The following is a 24,187-nucleotide window of genomic DNA, read 5'->3' as shown; positions in this document are numbered from 1 at the left end:
TCAGATCTCAGCCTCCTCAGTAGCTAGGATTACAGGCGTGAGCCACCGGCGCCCGGCCCAGTTTATACTTTCTATATGAAACTAGAGTGCACTATCTACTCCAGTTATTGGTCAAAGGGGTTTTAAGAACATTTATGTTTAGGCTTCCAACTAGAGGTATGAGCCACCAGCTCCCATTTCAGTTTTAATTTTAATGAAGACATCACACCTACAACTTAAAAAGTTACTTTCAGATAGTATTGTATCAATATCATGAAGCAGGTAAGAGGTAATGTTGATTCTAGTTTACAGATTTGGGAACAAATGTTCTACCAGGTTAAGTGATATCTTAACTTTAGTAGCTGGTAAAGATTTAAGACTTAAACCATCATTTATTCAGCCAGACAAGGGTAGTGTGCACTTATAATCCCACTAATTGGGAGGCTGAGGCAGGAAGATCTTGAGTTTCATACAGACCAACTTGGGCTACATAGTGAGATCTTAGAATAAAAATGAAAGAATACAGGAAAAAATTTCAGAAAAAAATATGCGTAAGCAATGAGCATAGAGTAACTGGGCCTGTAGTCTACTTGGGAGGCTAATGCAGATAGATCTCTTAAATTCAGATCAGCCTGGAATATAGCCAGGCCAAGCCTCCTCCAAATGAGGAGGGAGGGACATACAAAGCAACAAAGAAATAATCTTATAAATGTGTTAGAAACAATCGCATGAAAGAAAAAAAAATTTGAATACATATCTTAGGGTTAATTTCCCTAACATCAACTCATCTGACCTTTTCTGCTTGCAAAATTACATTAAAAAAAAAAAAGCGTATTTTAAAAAAAGGAACCATTGATGAAAGTTAACTATGCAACTTGGTGGAGATGTGAGGGAAGAAATGGGAGAGAATGAGGGAATAGATGACACGAAAGGAAAGGAAGTGTACTTATTATCTGACATATGTAAATGTAGCCCCGCTGTATATCACCTCTAAAACAACAATAAAGTAAGTAAATAAATAAAAAAGGAACAATGCAACATGACATTTTACTTTCTTGAGATCATAGTAGATAAGCACAATAAAATTCTTGGCATAATACAGAAGGTAAAAATCCAGCTTTACTTTTATAGCTCTAGTTCCCAAAAAGTAAGGAAACCAAAAACATTACTCATTAATAACTTTCTTTTTTGTTTTTGACAGTACTGGGCTTGAACTCAAGGCCTGGGCACTGTCCCTGAGCCTTGTGCTCAAGGCTAGCATTCTACCACTTGAGCTACAGCACTACTTCTGGCCTTTTCTGTTTATGTAGTACTGAGAAATCAAACCCAGGGCTTCATGCATACTAGGCAAACACTACCACTAAGCCACATTCCCAGCCCTCATTTTTTATTTTTAATAGTCTGAACTGTGTGGTCTTCCACTTTGCAAAAGGGTAGATAAAGAGAAAGGACATGTTTGCCTCTTTGCATTTGTTAGTTTGTCCTAAAGATTCTTAACATTAGTAGACAATCTTTATGTATACTGAAATGAAGGTTGGCTATTTTAGATATGAACTGACCATAAAGCCAGATAGTAAGTTTCTATTTTCCTTTTTTTTTTCTTGGTGAAATTGGAGTTTGAATTCAAGGCCTACAATTTATTAGGGAGGTGCTCTACCACTTGACCTATACAAACTCCCAGTCTTTTATTGCTTCTTAGTTATTTTTCAGATAGAATCTTGTGTGTCCCTTGCCCAGAGCTTCAGAGACCATGATCCTCTTTCCAAGAGCACAACTGTGCTTTTTGTCTGGGATGGCCTGAAATCTGATCCTCTGATTTCAGCATCCTGAGTATTGAGATTATTAGGTATGTGCCACTATGCTGGAACTGTAATCATGTTTTCTTTTGGCCTGTGGCTAAAGTTATAAAACAGGAACAACCAATTCTATAGTATGTGTGTATGTGAGGTAAATTTTTTAAAAAGCTTCACTTAGCACTGGTGGTAGTGGCTCACACCTGTAATCCTAGCTACTCAGGGGGCAGATCTGAGGATCATGGTGCAAAGCCAGCCTGGGCAGAAAAGTCTGTGAGACTCTTATCTCCAATTAACCACCAGAAAATTGGAATATAACAGTGTGAGATTTGAAGAATTTGATAATACTTTGCTAGGTGTATAGGCTAGTCCATCAGAGGAAACAGCATGTAAAAAGGCAGGCAGCTAGGCATAGTAGTTACACTATTCCCAGCAACTCAGGAGGCAGAGATCTTAGAATCTTGGTTCAAACCTGGACCTGGCAGAAAAATCTATGAAAACTCTTATTTCTATTTAACCAGTAAAAATGCTGGAACTATAGAGGTAAGGCTTTAATGGCATAGCACTAGCCATGAGTGAAAAAGTGAAAGGCCCTTGAGATCAAACCCCAGTTCCAACACACAAAAAGGGAGGGGACTTTAGACATTATTTCAGGTAAAATGTACTAACAGTTAGCAATGGTTGTTAGAAATCCTAGCCTTTTTAATTTGCTTGGTTGGGTGATTGTTTTTTCTTTCCTTTATTATTTGCATGCATTTTCTCCCTTTGTTAAGTGTCCTATTTGAATTAGATTACTTGATTATTATACCCAAATAATAAATGATTAAACTAAGTAAATAATTACCCTCAGTTTGTCCAAAGATTGAGTTGAACACAAATTTTGAATGGGTTACAGTAGAAACAGAACATTCTAAAAAGTTAATTTATCTTCTTTTGATAAGAAAAGTAAAGCTTTTTTTCTTTTTTGTCAGTCATAGGGCTTGAACTCTGGGCCTGGGTACTGTCCCTCAGTTCTTTAGCTTAAGGCGAGCACTCTACCACTTGAGCCATAGCACCACTTCTGGCTTCTGTTTATATGGTACTGAGGAATCGAACCCAGCCAGGGGTTCATGCATACTAGGCAAGCACTCTACCACTAAGCCACATTCCCAGCCCTGTGGGATACTTTTATAATAGCTATCTCTTCTTTGTTGCTTATTAAGTTGTACTTTGTCAAGAAAAAAAACCCATGAAGTTCTTCAAATGAAGAAAAAATATGTTAATCATCTGGCAAAGTTGGTGTAACATAGTATTCAATCATTGAAAAATCAAGTAGAGCCAGGCGCCGGTGGCGCCTGTAATCCTAGCTATTCAGGAGGCTGAGATCTGAAGATCACGGTTCAAAGCCAGCCAGGGCAGGAAAGTCCCTGAGACTCTTATCTCCAATAAACCACTAGAAAACTGGAAGTGGCACTGTGGCTCAAGCAGTAGAGCGCTTGCCTTGGGCTGAAGAGCACAGGGACAGCACCCAAGCCCAGAGTTCAAGCCCCATGACCGACAAAAAAAAAGAAAAAGAAAAATCAAGTAGATCATTAAAAGGTCTCAAATTATAGAATATAACCTAGGAAGGCAGAGAGAAGATAAAAATCAGGGAATATAACCTTATACAACACAGTGTAGTACATTATGAATATAGTGAACAGAAGTGATAGAAATTTGTATATATAATATACTGTTTTATGATAGTCAATTTTTTTGTCACAAATGAAAGAATAACAGGTATTTAAACAATGTCAATTGCTAGTTACTACTACTTACTCTGTAGTTTTATAAACGTCAGAATATAGCCCAGCTTTCTGATACTTTTTCTTTGGGGGACGTGGGGCCTTCTTTTCCCTTGGGATGATAGATAGCACGGGCTGGAAAGTATTTTCAGGTTCAGGAGGTTTAGCTGGGGTTTCTAGAGGACTGGGAATCTCAACTGGTGCTTCTGTAAAGCTAGATTAAAAAGAGAAGTTTAAAATGTTATTGTTTTTTCTACAAATGATTGTCTACTTAAATATTACAGGAAGTAAGAAAAAAAAAAAGAGATATGAGGTCTTCCTCATCTGGCCAGAATAACCTGACTAGGCAGAGTGGAGATCCATTAATGGAAGAATTCAATAGAAGTCACAGAAGGTATTGCTATCCACTGTTTTAAGCTTTTATACAGTAAAAACCAGTTTTAACTATGAGTAAAAAAATTGTCAAGAAAATATGTTAAAATATATACAATGAAATTTTACTCATCTATTAGAAAGAATAATATGTCATTTTCAGGGAAATGGACGGACCTAGAAAAAACTATGTTAAGTCAGGCTCAGAGAGACAAATGGCACATGTTTTCTTTCACCTGTAGAAGCTAGATTTAAAATGTAAGTGTACAGGGCTGGGAAGGTGGTTCAGTGGTAGAGTATTTGCCTTGCATGCATCAGGCCCTGGGTTCGATTCCTCAGCACCACATAAGCAAAAAGAAAAAAGCCAGAAGTGGTGCTGTGGCTCAAGTGGTAGAGCACTAGCCTTGAGCTGAAGAGCTGAGGGACAGCGCCAGGCCCAGAGTTCAGGCCCAACGACCAGACTCCCCCCCCCCCAAAATATATATATATAAGTGTACATGAAAACATATACACACATATATCTGACTAAAAGATGATATATTTAAGCAAAGAATCCAAAGTTATAACTCCTCTGAACAATTAACGAACTGTTTAACAAAATGAAAACCAGGAAGTGAAAACATGTTTGGGGGTAGGGATTAGAAAATAAGGAAGAAAGATGAAAGGGTTGACAAGATGAATTGTCATGAACTGACTTTATTTTGGGGGGGGGAGGGGGGGGTCAGTCCATGGGGCTTGAACTCAGGGCCTGGGTGCTGTTCCTGAGCTTTTTCATTCAAGGATAGTGCTCTATCACTTTAAACCACAGTGCCACTCTTCTGGTTTTCTGGTGGTTAATTGGAGATAAGAATCTCATGGACTTTTCTGCCTGGCTGACTTCGAACCTCGATCTCAGATCCTCAGCCTCTTGAGTAGCTAGGATTAGAAGAATGAGCCAACGGTGCCTGGTGAATTGTAGCATCTTTGTACAACTACTTAAATATAAAATCAGTAACAACAGCAGCAAGTAAACAATCGTCAAAGCTGACCATGGTGATACAGGCTTGTAATCTCAAAAACTGGGAAGCAGAGGCAGGTGTTAGAAACTTTGAGGCCAGCTTAGGCTATGTGAAGAATCCAAGATGAGTCTGGTAGCATATAGCAATAACCTGTCTCAACAACGATGACAACAAAATCTTCAAATGAAACAGACTGGTCTACAAGTAACTTAAATCTTTTTCAAGATAAAATTGGAAACTTATGAAGAAAACTAACAAAAACCAGTTATACAACATGATATTAAAAATATCTAGTATCCAATAAAAAAATTCTAAACATGCCAAAATATAAGAAAACATGATTCTGGAAAATAAATTCAATGCAAATTATCTAAAAAACACAAAAGATTAAAAAAATGGTCAACCTGGCTGGGTTATGGTAGTTCACATCTGTAATCTTAGCTATTCAGGAGGCTGAGATCTGAGGATCACAATTTGAAGCCAGTCTAAGACAAGTTTCAATAAACCACCAAAGAAAGCCAGAAGTATAGCTGTGGCTCCGGTGGTAGAGAGCACTAGCCTTGAGCAAAAGAAGCTCAGGGACAGTACCCAGGGCCCTGAGTTCAAGTCCAGAGATCAGTGTGCACACACACACACACAAATGTTTGCCTGCGATGTGGAACAAAATTATAACACATACACACACAGAGGCAGAGGTAAAAGGCAGACAGAGAGGCAGGGAGAGATGGATAGGAAGAATATGAATTTAGAGAAAAACATAATGATATGATGATCAGGGGAGAAATATACACCCCCCTTAGCCCCATCCTCCATGGCCTTGCATTTATGTGGATTTTTCTGCCTGGGCTGGCTCTGAAGCATGATCCTCAGATTTCAACTTCCTAAGTATCTGGATTACAGGCCTGAGCCACCAGTATCCAACTTTGAATTAGCTTTCTTGTTCCTAGCTGGCACCCTATCACTTGAGTCATATTTCCAATCTAGCATATTGCTATAAATATTTTAAGATTTTTCTACCTAGTCTGGCCTTTAATCAAAATCTCTGATGTCAGCCTATAAGCTACCAGCCCTGGCTAATTTTGGCATAAACTTCACACAGTACCCAATTTTTAGTCTTCCACAAACTATCTCCAATCCTATTTATCTTCTTTTAAACTATGTTTTATTTATTCCTCTTCTGATTCTTTATTAATCAACCTGGTAAGAAGCTCATCAATTTTTTTCATTTGTCGAAGAACTTCAGCCATCAGATATTTATTTGGTGGTAATGAGGTTTAAATTCACGGTTTTGAGACAATGTTAGGCTAGCATTCTGCTAGACACACCTTCAGCCCTGTATTTTACTGTTTTGTTTTCTAGAGAGATGTAATCTAGTAAACTTTTTCTGCCTAGGCTAGGATACAGACCTGAGTTACAGTGTCATCAGTGATCTATTTTCTTTCTTTCTTTCTTTTTCTGTGGGTCTCGGGGCTTGAACTCTGGGTGTGGGCGCTGTCCCTGTGCTCTTCAGCTCAAGGCGAGCGCTCTACTGCTTGAGACACAGCGCCACTTCTGGTTTTCAGGTGGTTTATTGGAGATAAGAGTCTCACGGACTTTCCTGCCCAGGCTGGCTTTGAACCGTGATCCTCAGATCTCAGCTTCCAGAGTAGCTAGGGTAACAGGTGTGAGCCACCAGCGCCTGGCTTAGTGATTCTATTTTCATGTGCTTCTATTAACATACAGGTTTCATATCCTTCATGATTTTGTGACTTCTTTGTTCATCAAAGTTCCCCTCACAATCCTTTGATATGTAGATCAACTGGCCTCGAACTTTCAATTTTCCTGTCTCAGCCTCCTAAGTGCTAGAATTAAAAGTATGCACTATCACACTTGTCAAGAATTTTTTTGTTTTGTTTTGTATATTTATTGCCAGTACTAGAGCTAGAACTCAGGGCCTGGGCTCTGTCCCTGAGTTCTTTTTCTTAAGGCTATGCTCAACCACTTTGAGCCACAGAATCCTTCTGGTTTTTGAATAGTTAACTGGAGATAAGAGTCTCATGGGGGCTTCCTGCGGGGCTGGCTTTGAACTGGGGTCCTCAGATCTCAGCTTCCTGAGTAGCTAGGATTACAAGCGTGAGCCACCAGCACCTGGCTCAGGGACTTTTTTGGGGGGGGGAGGGTGTGGGGGTGTTGGGTTTGGTTGGTGGCGGGGCCTGTCCCTCAGGTCTTCAGCTCAAGGCTAGCGCTCTACCACTTGAGCCTCATGCTTGCAAGGCAAGCACTCTACCCCTGAGCCACCTTCCCAGCCCATGGCTCAGGGACTTTTTTAAAGAAGGAAATAAATACCTTTTATTATTTTCTTGCTCCTCTTCTTCTAGTAATGGCTTCTGCTTCTTCCTAGTCTGTTCTTCCAATAACCAATTTTTCCTCTTCAATCCCTTCTTATGTTCTGAATTCAAATTTACACCTTGAACAACGGCCTCAATTACATCAGTAACTGTATCAGGACTGAGGTGAAGTGGTGATTCCTCTTCACCTTCATTTAAACTTGGATTGACAAACTGGGCAGCAGCCTGGAATGCTTGCATGGATACCACAGCCTGGAGTGGACATTTCCTAGGTCGACCTGGTCTGCGTTTCACAAAGTTATTTCCTGTTCTTGCCTGTCTTTGAAGCTTTTTGGCTTTTAAAATTTTATTGACATGGTCTAGGTTTTTCTTGGTGGCCAAGATTTTGTCATAATTGCACATTTTCCGAGCCTGGCGCTGCATAGCTTCCACTACACTTCTTTTGATATGATGGGAGGAACAGCTGCTTGTTGACAACTTTTCAGAAAGGAGTGAAATGTTACTACTGCAAGAGTCACTTGGGGTGGTAGGCACTAGAAGACTATCTGGTTTTCCCAGGGTTCGCTCCTTGCTGTGGCTACAGCTTAGACTGGAGGGGGGAGGTGCAGAGGCAGTTGCAATCACAGCATCAATATTTTTCTCCACGGGCTCTTGGTCTTCCTGTACCATCCGCTGTAGCAAACTATCCACGGAATCGTCCACTGAAGAAACCAATCTTGGACTTCGGGAGGAAATTCCGTTTACTAAAAAAAAAAACAATAAATTACATATAGACAAAAACTGATCAGACCTAGTTACTAAAATAACTTTCTTCTCTTTTTCTTTTTTTTGTGATAGTCTCTCACTACATAACCCAGGATGATCTCCAAGGTGCTATCCTCCTGACTCAGTCTTACCAGCATTTAGGATTTACAGGTATGGCTAGATAACTTTAAAACACCCATAAAAGACAAGAAAGGCAAGTTAAATAGCATAGAATCATAGGCATTCTTCTTTTACAAGTATAGTGGTCTTTCTTTAATAAGAGACAACACAATAAACATGATAAAATCAAAATTGGCCAAGCTTCTTTAATAGCATGCAAATTTAAAATAACTCTCAGCCAGGTACTAGTGGTTCATGCCTATAATCCTAGCTTTTCAGGAGGCTGAGATTTGGAAGATTAAGGTTCAAGGTCATCTTAGCATGTAACAACTTAGAGGAAAATAAAGATTATATATGAAGCTGGGTGCCAGTGGCTTAGGCTTATAATCCCAGCTACTGAGGAGGCTGAGATCTGAGGATTGCAATTCAAAGCTAACCTGGGCAGGCAAGTTCGTCAGACTCTTAAATTAACCACTGAAAAGCTGGTAGTGGAGCTGTGGATCAAGAGGTAGAGGATTAGCATTGATCAAAAAGCTCAATGACAGCACTCAGGCCCTGAGTTCAAGCCCTAGGACTAGTGAACGCACGCACACACACACACAATTATATATGAAAAAGACCATCTTATTGGGTTGTGGGTTGCTCCATTCTTTTCATTTATTTACCAAATTTGCCAGATTCTTTTTTTTTTTTTTGGTCGGTCCTGGGGCTTGAACTCTGGGCCTGGGCGCTGTCCCTCAGCTCTTCAGCTCAAGGCGAGCGCTCTACCACTTGAGCTACAGCGCCACTTCCGGTTTTCTGGTGGTTTATTGGAGATAGGAGTCTCACGGTCTCTCCTGCCCTAGCTGGCTTTGAACCGCGATCCTCAGATCTCAGCCTCCTGAGTAGCTAGGATTTACAGGCGTGAGCCACCAGCGCCCAGCTAAATTTGCCAGATTCTTATCTCTAAATAACCAGCAAAAAGCCCGATTTTTTTTTTTAAACTCTACCTCTAAAGGAGGCATAATGCAGGCTTGGAGACATAGTTTGAGTGTTAAGCTTAGCAAGCTCAAGGCACTGAATTCCAACCACACAGGGGCTGGGAATGTGGATTAGTGGTAGAGTGCTTGCCTAGCATGCATGAAGCCCTGAGTTCAATTCCTTAGTATCACATAAACAGAAAAAGCTGGAAGTGGCGCTGTGGCTCTTGTGGTAGAGTGCTAACCTTGAGCAAAAGAAGCGCAGGGACAGTGACCAGGCCCTGAGTTCAAGCCCCAGGACACTGCCTCCCCACTCCCCTTTTCCTCCCCAAAAAAACCCCACCGAATACAGAAAAGAAACAAACAAAACCCAGTTGTCAAGCTTTTACTTGGGTTAGACCAGGTCTCAGCTCCTGAGTAGCTGGGATGAGCTACCATGCCTAGATTAGGAGGGTTTTTTTGTTTTTTTGTTTGGTGGTACTTTCTAGCCAGGAACTCTACCACATCTCTAGTGCTGATTTTTTTCCAGTGATTTTCAAGATAGAGTCTTACAAACTTTGCTGTTCAGCTAGCCTTGAACTATAATCTTTATACTCTCAGTCTAACCAAACAGCTAAGATTACAAGCATGGCTGGGCGCTGGTGGCTCACGCCTGTAATCCTAGCTACTCAGGAGGCTGAGATCTGAGGATCGCGGTTCAAAGCCAGCCCGGGCAGGAGAGACTGTGAGATTCCTGTCTCCAATAAACCACCAGAAAACCGGAAGTGGCGCTGTAGCTCAAGTGGTAGAGCGCTCGCCTTGAGCTGAAGAGCTGAGGGACAGTGCCCAGGCCCAGAGTTCAAGCCCCACGACCGACCAGAAAAAAAAAAAAAAAAGATTACAAGCATAGCTTGGCCTTGAACTAGAATCTTTATACTCTCAGTATCCCAAGCAGCTAAGATGACAAGCATAGCCACTGGTGCCCAGTGTAAATTCTATTTTTTTTTTTTTGGGGTTCAGTCATGGGACCTGAACTCTGGGCCTGGGCGCTGTCCCTCAGCTCCTCAGCTCAAGGCTAGCACTCTACCACTTGAGCCACAGCGCCACTTCCGGCTTTTTTCTTTTTTGCTTATGTGGTGCTGAGGAATCAAACCCAGGGCCTCATGCATGCAAGGCAAGCACTCTACCACTGAGCCACCTTCCCAGCCCCTAGTGTAAATTCTAATACTTGCTTTTTTTTTGTTTCAAAGAATAACTTTTATCTATTTTTTCAATTTATGGACATAATATTCTCAAGTCTATTATCCTTTTAAATTATGTATGACTTGTAATGAACTTATTTTTCATTTCTGGTATTGCTAATTTGCTTTCTTTGTTTCTTAATCCCTTTGGCTAAATTAACACATATTCTGTATGTATATACACACATACACAAAGGATTACTGTTAGTACTAATTGTTATTTCTGGTCCTATCTCTCTAATATCCTACTTCCTAATTTGGGTTTAATTATTCTTTTTTTAGCTCCCTAATCTGAAAGTGAGTCAGATTCAGAACTTTGTTATTTAGCAACCTAAGGTATAAACAAGCTTTTGCTGTAATTTTAATTTTGCTCTGACTTCATTTTTATTCACTTCAAAGTAGTATGTCAAACTTAGTGTTACGAATTCCTTTTTGACTTATAGGTTGTTTATACAACCCATTACTTATAGTTACATATTTAGAAATTTTCAAGGTATCTGGCTAATGAATTCTAATTCTAATACGATCCTAAAATATATTATGCATGAGCTTGAACTCTGGGCCTGGGTGCTGTCTCTGAGTTCTTTAGCTCAAGGCTAATGCTCTATCACTTGAGTCACAGTGCCACTTCTGGATTTTTCTGTTTATGTGATGTTCATGAATTGAACCCAGGGCCTCATAAGTGCAAGGCAAGCACTTTACCACTGAGCCACCTTCCCAGGCCCTACCTATGTATGACTTTTTTTTTTATTTTGGTTGGTGTGGGGCTTGAACTCTGGGCCTGGGCGCTGTCCCTGAGTTCTTCAGCTCAAGGTGAGCCTCTACCACTTGAGCCACAGCACCACTTCAGGTTTTCTGGTGGTTTACTGGAGATAAGAGTCTCACGGACTTTTCTGCCCAGGCGGGCTTTGAACCGTGATCCTCAGATCTCAGACTCCTGAGTAGCCAGGATTACATGTGTGAGTCACCAACGCCCAGCCCTATATGACTTTTAATGGTAGCTTTGTAAAATTTCTTGCAAGGACTCTACAGATGGTTACCAGAATTGAAATATGTCCAGTGATATATCAATTGCAATATCCTTTCAATTTATAATTGCCCTCCTATTTGAACATTCACTTTGTAAGAGTGAGGCCTAGCAGTTGTAAGCAAAAATTTAGTAATATCCATCAAATATGCCTAAACATCTTTGTTGCAATTTTTTCTCATTTTATTCTTTACTACTACTACTACTACTACTACTACTACTACTACTACTACTACTACTACTACTACTATTTTATTTATTTTGCCAGTTCTGGGGCTTAAACTCTGGGCCTGGGTGCTGTCCCTGGGCTCCTTTTTGTACTCTATCACTTGAGCCACAGCACCACTTCTGGCTTTTCCTGTGGTTAATTAAGGAAAGAGTCTCATATAGTTTCCTGGCTGGGCTGGCTTCAAACTGTGATCCTCAGATTTAAGCTTTCCTGAGTAGCTAGAATTACAGGCATGAGCCACTGGCCCCCAGCTCTCATTTTACTGTACCGTGTTTCCTCTATTATAAAAACCAGACTCTTATTTCCAACCCTACATAGAGTCAATAGTAGCAGTAATAACAACACAAGTTAATATCTACTTAAAGAGCAATTTAAAGACAGAAGTTTCATATAATCAACTCGTTCTTCAGTGTAACAGTTGCAAACTAGATAAACAATAACCCCAGGGCTGGGAAGGTGGCTCAGTGGTAGAGCGCTTGCCTTGCATGCATGAGGCCCTGGGTTCAATTCCTCAGTACCACATAAGCAAAAAGAAAAAAGCCGGAAATGGCGTTGTGGCTCAAGTGGTAGAGCGCTAGCCTTGAGCGGAAGAGCTGAGGGACAGCGCTCAGGCCCAGAGTTCAGGCCCCACGACCGGATCCAAAAACAAAAATAACCCCAGACATTTCCCATCCCCTTATTTCCTAAATGACTCAACACTGTTCAAATCTTTCTTGACTTCTTAGAAACAATGATGTTGACTATTCCTTTTTAACATTTAACACATCCTTTTTCAAATTTAACACTGTCTCATTTTCTCTAAATTAGTCTCATTCACTAACATCTTTTCTTTCACTTCCCCCTCAAATGCTAATGTCTCAGATCTCTATACCTGTCATCTTATTTTGTTTTTTTCTTGGGAAATATTATTCACTACCAAATTCAACTTTATAAAAAACTGCTACATCTGTATCTCTATCACAGGTGCCTCTGAAATTATACACTAACACTTTGAACTTTTTTTTTTTGGTCGGTAATGGGGTCTGCACTCTGGGCCTGAGTGCTTTCCCTCAGCTCTTCAGCTCAAGGCTAGTGCTCTACCACTTGAGCCACAGAGCCACTTCTGGTTTTCTGGTGGTTTACTGGATATAAGAGTTTCATGGCCTTCCTGCCCCAGCTGGCTTTGAAAGGTGATCCTCAGATCTCAGCCTCCTTAGTAGCTAGGATTACAGGTGTGAGGGCACGGCCCTCAACTGTTTGTTTTTTTTTTAAACTTTCAACTGTTTGTTTACCATCTCTCTCAATCTTACAAAGATAGTTCAAAATTTAATTTGCTACACGTATCTTGAACCTAGGTTCAATATCATCTTGCCTTAGTCTCCACAGTGTTGGGATTGGATAGGTATGAAACACCATGCTTGTCTACAAATCAAATGTAATATATCCAAACCTGAAGCCAGAAACTACTGTTTTGATGCATTTCTTCTGTCATACTTCATTCTCCGTGCATTTTTCTTTCTTTCTTTTTTCTTTTTTTGTCGGTTGTAGGGCCTGAACTCAGCGCCTGGGCACTGTCTCTCAGCTCTTCAGCTCAAGGCTAGCGCTCTACCACTTTAGCCACAGCGCCACTTCCAGCTTTTTTTCTGCTTATGTGGTGCTGAGGAATTGAACCCAGGGCCTCATGCATGTGAGGCAAATCTACCACTGAGCCAACTTCCCTGCCCGTAATGTGCACTTTTCTAAAATGCATATGTTAGACTATATTATTATTATTATTTATTTTTCTGCCAGTCCTGGGGCTTGAATTTAGGGCCTGGGCACTGTCCCTGTGCTTCTTTTGCTCAAGGCTAGTACTCATCACTTCACAGTGCCACTTCCAGCCTTTTCTGTTTATGTGGTATTATGGAATCAAATCCAAGGCTTTATGCATGCTAAGGCAAGTACTCTACCACTTCTCAGCCACATTCTCAGCCCAACTATATTATTATTATTATTGTAAGGGAGTCGGTTGTGGGGCCTGAACTCTGGGCCTGGGTGCTGTCACTCATCTCTTCAGCTCAAGGCTTGCACTCTACCACTAGAGCCACATCGCCCCACTTCCACCTTTTTCTGCTTATGTGGTGCTAAGAAATCAAACCCAGGGCCTCATGCATGCGAGGCAAGCACTCTACCACTGAGCCACCTTCCCAGCCCGGCTATATTATTATTGATAAACATTTATTACTGACCTCCCTTCAAAAGATTAGACTTCATAGCTCTCAATGACATAACTTGCTCAAGCCACTAAAATGTGAGAAGTAGAGTTTATTTAGTTCCAGGAGTGGGGTTTGAACTCAGAGCCTGGGTGCTAGCCCTTAGGTTTTTGCTCAAGGCTAGTACTCTACCACTACTTAAGCCACATATATAACTTGCAGATTTTTGCTGGTTAATTGGAGATAAGAGACTCACAAAACTTTTCTGCCAGGGCTGGCTTCAAACTGTGATCTTCATATTTCAGCTGTCTGATTAGTTAGGATTACAAACATAAACTACCAATATTTGGCAAGTAGATTTCATTACTAAACTGAAAATTTCAAGAGCTTTACTAATACCTCTTCCTTCCTGCCACAAAATAAGCAACATGCTAGATAGAAGTTGTTCTATCAGTGGGATCCTAGAGTGAAGAGAACATGAAACAGTCTTTCTTGATGCATACAGCATTAAAAAAAAAGGGGGGGGGGGCTTCTTTTAAGCCACCAGGATGTGGAGGTCATTCTTCGAGCATTGCAAATGATAGACAATTTTGATATAACATCCAAAACATCTCTCTTGTTCAAAATCCTTACATAGCTTCTAAATGAAACTGTAACAGTTTTAACTCCTTTGAATGCAAAAGCAAATCATGGGTAATGAGCTGGGTATAGTGACTCATGAGTATAATTATGAGTGTAAACCAGGATTATAGTGAGAATATGTAACCCATAAAGTTTACTTTTACCATGAAACTATTTTGTTCATTGGAACTGAGTAAATAACTTCCAAACATGAATGAGAGATGATTATTCTCTCAAGGATTCATACATAGTACCAATAACTTGCATGTTAAATTCTGTAACAGTAATGTACAAAATGCTATAACATACATAAACTACAAATTACATAAACAATTGGGATAAAGAGGATATATTACTGACACATACACTACTATATATTGAATTTGAGTAAACAAGTAGGATAACACAAACAATAGCACCTCCAAAGAAAGGCACAAGAATGCCAGGAGCTGGTAGCTTATGCCAGTAATGCCAGCTACGCAGTAGGCTGAGATTTGAGAATGGTGGTTCAGAGCCAACCTGGGCAGGAAAGGCCATAAGACTCATCTCCAATTAACCATCAGAAAACTGGAAGGGGTGCTCAAGGGCGGCTCAAGTGCTCACCTTGAGCTAAAGAGCTGAGGGACAGTGCTCAGGCCTACAACCGACAAAAAAAGGAGAAGGAGAGAGAGAGGGACAGGGAGAGGAGGAAGGAGAGAGGGGGAGAGAGAGGGGGAGGGAGAGGGGGAGGGGAAGGGGGAGGAAAGAAAGAAATGGAAGGAAGGAAGGAAGGAAGGAAGGCAGGAAGGCAGGCAGGCAGGCAGGCAGGCAGGCAGGCAGGCAGGCAGGCAGGCAGGCAGGCACAAGTCCACAAAAAAAAAGTTTTTTGTAGAACATACTGTTTAATATGACAAATCCCAAGGATGTGATGGTGGTTAGAAATGAGGTTGTAATAGATTATACCACATATGGTTTATTTTTTTTTTCTTTAGTACTAGGTTTTACAATTGTGGCTATGTGTTTGTTAGGCAGGTGCTTGGCTATTTCAGCCACACCCCTAGCCCTTTTGCTTTATTTTTCAGATATTTCCTCACTTTGTGCCCACAATTGTGGCATGTGATCTCCCTACCTTTATCCTTCTACCTTGCTATCTCTCACATGCCTAGGATTACAAATATATACCATATACCCAGCCTGTTCTTTGAGATAGCGGAAATGAGGTTTTGGGGTTTTTTTTGGCCAGTCCTGGGGCTTGAACTCAAGGCCTGGGTGCTGTCATTGAGCTTTTTAGGTCAATGCTAATCCTCTACCACTTGATCCACAGCTCCACTTCTGGATTTTTGGTGGTTAAGAGTCAAACAAACGTTCCTGCCCAGATTGGCTTTGAGTAGAAATCCTCAGATCTCAGCCTCCTCAGTAGCTGAGCTGGGATGACAGGCGTGAGCCACTGGTGCCTAGCAAGAAATGGATTACGTTGCATCAGTTTGGGATTTTGCTAAAATATGAGACTTTGAAATATGGATAAAGAAACGTTAGTTGTACTTCTTTATAAGAAATTCAGTTTCATGAATACTGTTTTTTTTTTTTGGTTGGACGTGTGGCTTGAACTCTGGGCTTGGGCCCTGTCCCTGTGCTCTTCAGCTCAAGGCAAGTGCTCTACCACTTGAGCCACAGCGCCACTTCTAGTTTTTAGTGGTTTATTGGAGATAAGAGTCTCAGGGACTTTCCTGCCCAGGCTGGATTTGAACTGTGATCCTCAGATAACAGCCTCCTGAGTAGTAAGGATTACAGGCGTGAGCCACTGGTGCCCTGCTTCATGAATACGCTTTTTTTTTTTTTGGGGGGGGGGGGGGTCTGGTCCTGGAGCCTGAACTCTGGGCCTAGGCGCTGTCCCTCAGCTCTTCAGCTCAAGGCTAGCGCTCTACCACTTGAGCCACAATGCCATTTCTGGCTTTTTTCTTTTTGCTTATGTGGTGCTGAGGAATTGAACCCAGGGCCTCATGCATGCAAGGCAAGCACTCTACCACTTAGCCACCTTCCCAGCTCCCATGAATACTGTTAAAACTAGTTATTCCAGAAATTTTTGTAGGTGAAAAATATAGGATGGGAAAATTATTTCAGTAAGTTAGATAAGATGTATGGATTTAAGGTCTGATCACTTTCCTTTCATCTGATTCTATTAAGTGAAATACTTAGGTTAGCTCTACTTTTCTCACATCAACTATTAATGTTTTACAGGATGAATTAAAAAAAAAAACAGGAACAGATTTTTATCAATTAATATTTTCACAATTTTGGGATAATACACAAAAGTACATATATTTTGCTCACTATTCCACTTAGGAATAAGTTTCCCTTTACTAAGGTGACAGGAGAAATTATATAGGCTATAGGAAATTGTGTGGCAGTATCTTGTCCTTTCTTGTCAAAGTGTAAAACTAAATATTCTGAACTTAAATTGTAAGTGATCCACTAATCAAAACACAGAGTTAAAGCCAGTTACCTGAGGCTCACACTTAAACTCCTAGTTACTGAAAAAAAAAGGATGAGATTTGAGGATTGAGTTTAGAAGCCATTCTGCGCAGACAAACTCCACAGACTCTTAACTCCAGCCATAAAAGCTGAAAGTAGAAGTATGGCCTTGTATGAAATCCTAAGGATAGTAAACACACTAAGAGTTCACACAAAGACACAAAGTTAGAAAATGAAGAGCTATCACTGTATTTCAAGGTCTATACCACTCATTCCTACCAACCATTTTAGCTTCATATTCAATAATTATCATATTCTAATGAACTCACTGTTCTTTGCTTTATATATTTTATTCCCACTGCCCCGAATGAAGTGACCACTACTAACAGATCTTGATAACATTCATATATTTAAAGCTATTTTTCATTTCTTTTGTCTTATTTTTAAAGAAGACCAGCAAAAATTTATTTAGTAAAGCAAAACGAAATTAGGGAGGAAAAAAAAGAAGAAAAGCACTCTGATTTCCTACCTTTTTTTTTTTTGGTCGGTCGTGGGGCTTACACTCTGGGCCTGAGCTCTGTCCCTCAGCTCTTCAGCTCAAGACTAGTGCTCTACCACTTGAGCTACAGCGCCACTTCTGGGTTTCTGGTGGTTTATTGGAGATAAAGAGTTTCACGGACTTTCCTGCCCGGGCTGGCTTTGAACCGAGATCCTCAGATCTCAGCCTCCTGAGTAACTAGGATTACAGGTGTGAGCCACCGACGCCTGGCTTGGTTTCCTACTTTTTAATCCCCAGTAAAGGCAGAAAACAAGTATGTGCCACCTTTTTATTTCCCAAAGAAAAGTGTTCCTTTCTTCCCTCCCTCCTTCTCTCCCCTTCCCTCATTTTGGTGTGGAGATTAAATGGAATTCCCAAACCAAGAATGGTGGCATATACCACATTTGAAGACAGACTGGATTAAGTAGTGAATTTGAGGCTAGCCAAGGTTACATATTTTGGGTCCTATTATATCAAAACAAAAGAAAGGGCTGGGAATGTGGCTTAGTGGTAGAGTGCTTACCTCGTGAGCATGAAGCCCTGGGTTCAATTCTACAGCACCACATTACCAGAAAAAGCCAGAAGTGGTATTGTGGCTCAAGTGGTAGAGTGCTAGCCTTGAGCACAGAGTGGCTCAAGGACAGTGCCCAGGCCCTGAGTTCAAGCTCCAGGACCGGCAAAAACAAAACAAAAATAAAAATCACAAAAAAGCAAAATAGAACATCAAACCCAAAAGACATTAAAAAAAACCCAGTCCTCAATTTTTTTCACAAAGTACACAAACATACTGTGCTACCCAGTTGTATATAGTTTAAAAATCAAAATATTAGAAATTCAGAAGTGTGGGCTGGGAATGCGGCTCAGTGGTAGAGTGCTTGCCTAGCATGCATGAAGTCCTGGGTTCGATTCCTCAGTACCACAAAAAGAGAAACCCAGAAGAGGTGCTGTGGCTCAACTGGTAGAGCACCTGCCTTAAGCAAAAAAATCCTCAGGGATAGTGCACAGGCTCTGAGTTCAAGCCCCAGGACTGGACCCCCCCCCCCCCCCATAAAAAGGAAGAGATTCAGAAATGTTACTTTAAAAATTAATACATTATTAAACATTTTAACATATTACTGTTGATAATGTATTACTGAAATTTTTATTAAAATAGGTCCACACTCCCTTACTGTACAACAAACCAGCACCAGTTCAATTTTTCTTTGTTGGTCATGGGGCTTGAACTCTGTGCCTGGGCGCTCGCTGTCCCTCAGCTCAAGGCTAGCGCTCTACCACTTGAGCCACAGCGCCACTTCTGGCTTTTTTCTTTTTGCTTATGTGGTGCTGAGGAATCGAACCCAGGGCCTCAGGCATGCAAGGCAAGCACTCTACCACGGAACTACCTTCCCAGCCCCAGATCAATTTTTTTAAAGGTAAGACTAGCAGAGCTACTTCAATGTGTATTACCACTGAATTTTACCTAACAAGGTCATTGATGTTTTTGTAATTTACATTGTCTTTCACAAGTCACAGGTGGTAAGCAATCCTGAAAATCTGATAAAACAAATAACACTTGCCTGCTGAAGAAGTACTCTCAGATGAAGACCTTTTCCTAGTAGGGCTACAGTTTGTGCTCTCTGATGGCCGCTGGGAGGGTTTATCTGAGGCTGACTGGGAACCTGGAAAGACAAAACAAGATGGATATCATAGAAAATTAAGGTTAAACAATAATGTCATGCCATTGTGTTAGAACTAGTATTTTAGTTGCAGCTACTGCCATTTCCTGTAATAATACACCTTGTAAGTTGGCATTTTAAGAGAAAGACACAAGCAAAGGTCAAGATGTTGCCAACACAATTTCCTATATCCTATATAATTTCTCCTGTTACCTTAGTAAAGAGAAACTTATTCCTAAGTGGAATAGTGAATAAAACTTATTCCTAAGTGGAATAGTGAATAATATGTATGTATTTTTGTGTATTATTGCAACATTGTGAAAATATTGATAAAAATCTGTTCCTGTTTTTTAAAAATTCATCCTATAAAACATTAAGTTGATTGAGAAAAGTAGAGGTAACCTAAGTATTTCACTTAATAGAATCAGATGAAAGCGATCAGATCTTAAATCCATACATCTTATCTAACTCACTGAAATAATTTTCCCATCCTACAAAAAAACTAGTGATAACAATATTCATGAAACTGTTTTTTTTTTGTTTTTTTTTTTTTGTCGGTTGTGGGAACTCTTGGGCGCTGTCCTTGCGCTCTTCAGCTCAAGGCAAGCAATCTACCGCTTGAGCCACAGCACCACTTCTGGCTTTCTAGTGGTTTATTGGAGATAAGAGTCTCACGGACTTTCCTGCCTGGGCTGGCTTTGAACCGCAATGCTCAGATCTCAGCCTCCTGTGTAGCTAGGATTACAGGCATGAGCCACTGGCGCCCGGCTGAAACAGAATTTTTTATAAAGAAGTATAACTAAAGTTTATTATCATGAAGAAAAATTCTATTTCCTTTCAAAGTCTCATATTTTAACAAAACCCCAAACCAATGCAACATAATTTAATCCATTTCTTGCTCAAGAGAAAAGTATGTTGTTTAGGAAACATTATTTTTCTGAGTAAAATATAATTGGTTTTGAAATTGATTTCCTTAATAATCTAAAAAGCCAGCTGTTTACAACACATTTTCAATGTCCACATATTTGTCAAAAGAACTAGCAGCACTCTGCAACATTCACTTTTGCCTTAAAAAATTACAAATAAAAAGTTTTTACATATAATAGGAAGCACAAATGATATATAGGAAATCAAATACTTGAAGATGAGATTTTTATAATGTGCCTCTAAAAGAGTTAACTCTTTAATGAAGAAGTGATTAAATCACTGAAGTACAACATAGACAGAAGAAAAGAATGGAGCTAAGTTTCTAGTATTTTTCTTCCTGTAGGAGAAAAAGCAAGCCATTAGTTTTATTTTTAAAAAGTAGTTTATTAAATCACATCACTGTAAATATTCTTTTAGTAGGTTACTCTGGCAGCATTACTCAGTGAGATGTAACATTTGCCATTCAAGAGTAAAAAGTTAGATTTCAGGGAAATTGATGCTGTATATCCGGCTTCTAAAACACAGTGATGGCTGATGTAAGAACTTCTCAAGAATCAAGACTGTTTATTGTGGAATCTTAAAACAGATACAAAGGGATTTTTTAAACTAACACTACAGTAAAATCCCTGTGGAGTATGGCTCAAATAGGATAAGACTTCCTCAATAGCTAAATATCATAACAAAACACCTAAGAAGTATAACCTGGGCATCAATGAAGATTTTAAGTATTAATACTGAAAACTTCAGAGATGGGACAGAGATATATTTCCTATCCAGAAATCTAGCCAAGACAGAAGACAAAAGTGGGCAAGAAGCTTGAGATATCATTGAACTATATATCATTATTCCTGATGAATGGGCAAACAATTGTAGATTAAGAGCCAAAGAAAAAAGGGTTTGAAAGCAATTTTTAATATGATCTCAGAGAGAGAGAGAGTAATCTCAAGAATAGTCTCTGCCCTCAAAGAGCTTATTTAGGGTTATGCTTATCATCATGTATTATATCTCTGATGGCATCTGTGCCATCCATTCTTGAGTTCCGTCTTCACTTCCTAGGCTATTTGGTAATGTTTCTCAAATTTCTTGGTCATCTTCAAGAAAGTCTGGATGAAGGCTTCAACTATACCTTTTAGCATAAGGATATCCTGAGAATCACCCTGCCTGGCCTCACCCACCTCAGGGTAAAAGAGGGTACAGGCACTTTCTTCAAAGCTCCTTCTTTTGGTGGCATCTGGAGCTGCAGAGGAGGCAGTGGGAGGTGGAATGGGGGTCAGATCCCCGGAGATCGTTATTGGCAGCATTGTACAGCAATTCCTGAGAAACTGAAACAATTGAGAGAGAGATGGCTTAGCTTGCTTAGCTTCTGAGCCATTTTTCATTTCCTGAAAGTAATGGAGGCCAGCAACCTATTCTTAGGACTTAATAGCAGATTGGAATAAAACTTCATTCAGGAATGTTTTTATTTTTATTTTTAAAAGTCTGTTTGAATTCCCTGTTCATACAGAGCAGAGCTATAATACTATTCCAATTTAAAGAGAATAAAGTTGTATTCCTGAGATATAGATCTCTATGACTTGATAATCATCAGCTCTAGAATCTTATTTCATTCAAAAACAATGATTACAGGAGCAATAAGAGGATGAAGATACCTGAAAAATATTACCCAATGATGCAAAGCAAAGTTTAAGACTGGAAAATGATGTTATAATTTAGGTACAAGAAGCAGCAACCTGTTAAAGATGTAGAAAGTATGTTAAAATCAGCCTAACAGCAGAAGTCATATGAAATCTACAAATATTATCTCCAAACAGTGCCACAAATATGCTGTTTTAAAAGTTCCATTACGCAGCTGAGTGGCTAGTGAAGAACAAGATATTATCTGGAGAGAACTAGCATGTTTATTTCAATAGAGATCACTATACTTCGTTTCCAAATATAAAAAACAAAATGAAATGCAAAATTGAGTGTGGCATAGTAATAAGTATTAAATTATAGGATCAAGGAAAGTAAACATGCCTGAGCTTTGGTTTAATAAAGCACTCTAAGTAACAGTATTGTAATGAGTCCTTAAATGAAAAAAAATGCTAAAATAATTTAAAATAAGATTCAGTGTTTATATTAGAGGTTATTATATGTAAATTAACTTCATATTTATCAGGAATACATTTGTTTTTAGGGGAAGGTATCCTAGGGATTGAATCTAGGGCCTTGTTCATGCTAAGCATATGTTCTATCTCAAACTCCATGGAATTTTTAGACCTTAAATGCTTATGTCAGACATACTTAACATTCAATAAAAATTGAAGAGCAAACATTGTGTCCAACTAGGAAGCTGTAATTAATCTAAAATATTAACCATTTATCTTAAATATAAAGTGAATACAATTAAATGTACTCATAAAACAATATCTCTAGGGCTGGTTGGCACTTGCAAATAAGAAAAAGGCATGCTGAATTGAATCTTCTAAATTCACTGACTATAGCTTCTCTAGGGTTGGGATTATATTCTGGATTCTAGCAATAAAACCATATGTGCCAAAAAGAGGACTCTGAATTTAGAAACTGTCTTTCTCTTTAATTCTTTATTAGGAAACAAAATAATTTGCTATTTCTGCTTCTCAGCCCTGTTTTTATCCTAATCCATACCTGTTTTCCTTAGAGTTAGTGTTTTGTTGCTATCTTTTAATCACATGAAGAACATTTACTTATGCCTCAATGGTAAGTTTAGATCTACCTGTAAGAATGACTCTTCAATCCTAAAAAGATGTTTATGTGTATAAATTCAAGAAAATCTGATACTTTGTCAAGAAAATGATACTTCTTCAAAAGAATGTACACAGAGAACAAGAAAAAAAATTAGCTATCAGACTAACCATCATTCTCATTTCACTTTACTATAAAGACAGAATACTTAAGTATTTCACAAGTCCATAGAGAATATAGTTGGAAATTCTGAAGTACACAAAATTTGAGTAGAAACCCCAGTGGGTATCTTATCACTCAGATGACAGCCTCAGAAACAGGTTCAGAAATTCTACGTATATAAAAGAAGTTAAAATAGACAAATTCTAGAAGATGTAACTAATACAGTAAGACTTTAACATAAACATATGCTGATTACTTGAAATACTTGTTTCTTCATAGAAAATAAAGTATCACAAAGAGAAACTGGAAAAGAGGGAATTATAAATTGGAATAATATATATACATATATATATATGCATAAGGAATTAGAATTAAAAATCAACTTAAACATGTGAAGGTACTTTGGAAATGGCCTTGATTAGACATTCTCTAGATTTTATTTGAATATTATTTGAAGACTTTGAGAAAACATTTGTGCCAATTTAGATGAAAAGAGGAAAAGATGGTACAGATGGTATATTTGTAAGAAAATCATAAGATGAAATCATGGATAAGAATGTCAAAGTTGAAAATGGAAGAAAAGAACTTAAGTGGATTACACCTAAGAATCAAGAAATCTTACATTATAGACAAAAATGAGCAGAGTCCAAGAAGCTATTCTGAAGCTGATTTGTCACAAAAGATATTGAAGTCTACACAAGAGGAACTGAAACATTACTCTTACATGGGTTTGGGTGTGAGGATGGAGTCAAATGAGCAATATTATCAGAATAAGTAGGGAAATTTTCCACAGATGTCTTTGTAGAGGAGTAGGAGCATCACAAAGAAAGAGTCAACCTAACCACTTAATTGAAGCCTTGGGAAATTCCCTGGTGACAAATACAAATTAGAAAAGAAATGAATGGAGCCAATAGTTGGGTTGGATAAAGCATTTTTATGTAGTCTAAATTTACTACTAAACATATTATAAATTTGTATAGTACTCTGTCTGGAATTCATCATTAAAGACTCAAGTAACTAGGAAATAAGTAGAATGTTTGATGTTTACCAATGCCACAAATGTCTTTGGGTAAACCACAGAAAAATAGTAATTGCTCAACTGGGCACAGGTGGCTCACACCTGTAATCCTAGCTACTGAAGAGACTAAGATCTGAGGATCATACTTCAAAGCCAGTCCAAGCAGGGAGTCCATGAGATTCTTACCTCCAATAAATCACACACTCAAAAAAGCACCAAAAGCATTCTAACCCTATTTGCTCAAGTGGTGAGAGCTGTCAAATGTTTAGAGTGATAGTCTTGAGACAAAAAGCTCAGGAACAGTGCCCAGGGATCAAACCCCAAATTTGGCATACAACAAGAAAAAACTAACCAACTACTAACACCCAGACTAACTGCTAAAACTCGAGGCTAGGAATGTGCCACCATGT

At 39.3% G+C, this 24,187-nt stretch overlaps 1 protein-coding gene across 2 annotated transcripts in view; it reads right to left on the bottom strand.

Moving 5' to 3' along the window:
• Nucleotides 1-24,187, bottom strand: part of Ash1l (ASH1 like histone lysine methyltransferase) — a 139,448-nt gene that overhangs the window by 47,114 nt on the left and 68,147 nt on the right. For both annotated transcript variants that reach the window (XR_006147715.1, XM_042681999.1), the window contains exons 4-6: nt 18,869-18,970; nt 7,231-7,975; nt 3,570-3,749 (exon numbers count right to left, since the gene is read on the bottom strand). Coding sequence is in view for 1 of the 2 variants with exons in the window: in XM_042681999.1 (XP_042537933.1) it covers nt 3,570-3,749; nt 7,231-7,975; nt 18,869-18,970 (1,027 nt within the window). In the remaining variant the exon portion in view is untranslated. The remainder of the gene's footprint in view (nt 1-3,569; nt 3,750-7,230; nt 7,976-18,868; nt 18,971-24,187) is intronic.

The sequence above is a fragment of the Dipodomys spectabilis genome, unplaced genomic scaffold, assembly GCF_019054845.1.
Source record: "Dipodomys spectabilis isolate Male_0828 unplaced genomic scaffold, ASM1905484v1 ptg000069l, whole genome shotgun sequence".
NCBI classification, from domain to species: domain Eukaryota; kingdom Metazoa; phylum Chordata; class Mammalia; order Rodentia; family Heteromyidae; genus Dipodomys; species Dipodomys spectabilis.
Note: the sequence above shows the minus strand (reverse complement) of the source record. Positions and strands in the feature narration are given on the sequence as shown.